This window comes from Trichinella spiralis (genome assembly GCF_000181795.1).
Source record: "Trichinella spiralis strain ISS 195 chromosome Unknown Scfld6490, whole genome shotgun sequence".
NCBI lineage: Eukaryota > Metazoa > Nematoda > Enoplea > Trichinellida > Trichinellidae > Trichinella > Trichinella spiralis.
The window spans coordinates 1-879 of record NW_003533429.1 but is presented as its reverse complement, the minus strand read 5'-3'; the positions used below and the strand labels follow the sequence as shown (position 1 = coordinate 879).

Genomic DNA, 879 nt, shown 5'->3' with positions numbered 1-879 from the left:
AGATAAAACAATTTATAAAATAATGAACAAACATTCTACCCTAAAGACACTAGAAATTATAACTGAAATCCTTGCTTAAATATTATGAATAGGAAAATAACTGTGTGACCGCTTTCCATATATTATTACTTGAATAACATCAGATCTGCACTTCAGCCACCTATTATATCTCCCTAAAGTCTAGACTAAACTGAAATTTTTATCAACTGCAATTTAATCCAGTCAGTTTAAATTGACTGAATGCCTTTTTTCATATAAACAGCTAAATATGTGTTGGAAAATGGCAGCCTAACTATACATGCTATTCACGATAAACAGACATTAATGATATTTTTTCACATCTGCAATACTGAAAACATTAACAATGAATGATTCCATTTATTTTAAATTAAATAAGGACAATGTTTTCAATGAATTTCAATATACAATATACACATGTACAGTTATGAGAATTTTGTTTTCAAAATTTCAATATAAAAAGTAAAAATAAAACAAGAAACACGTCAGATAATGTGAATGATTGATATGGCAGCACATAATTAATTATCAAAAGTGAAATTACATATGATCGATCAATTGAATTAAGTGTAATGCATTTCATAATCTAGCTCAAATTTAAGATATTTGCATACAAACCAACAACTGTTGAAACAATTCCAATAAAAATTAAAAAAACGTTTTTCCCATAAAACCACCATTTGTGCAAACTCGACCAACTGAATGCATCATCATAGTAAATGATAATGGCAATTATCGGTGGAAATACATAACCCAAAACTATTCCAGCAGTAACGCCAACAAAAGGAATAATTTTTTTAAGATTCGGAACGGCGATTGCCAGAAAATCTTAAAGTAAAAAAATAATAATTTATGGATATA

The 879-nt window shown here is 27.8% G+C and overlaps 1 protein-coding gene across 1 annotated transcript; it reads right to left on the bottom strand.

Moving 5' to 3' along the window:
• Window positions 1-604: 604 nt before the first annotated feature.
• Tsp_15244 (putative amino acid permease F59B2.2) lies at window positions 605-846 on the bottom strand (the record flags this gene model as incomplete). The annotated part of the gene is made up of 1 exon (XM_003366142.1): window positions 605-846. A coding segment is annotated over one exon (242 nt), but the record flags the coding sequence as incomplete, so codon positions are not given.
• Window positions 847-879: the final 33 nt, after the last annotated feature.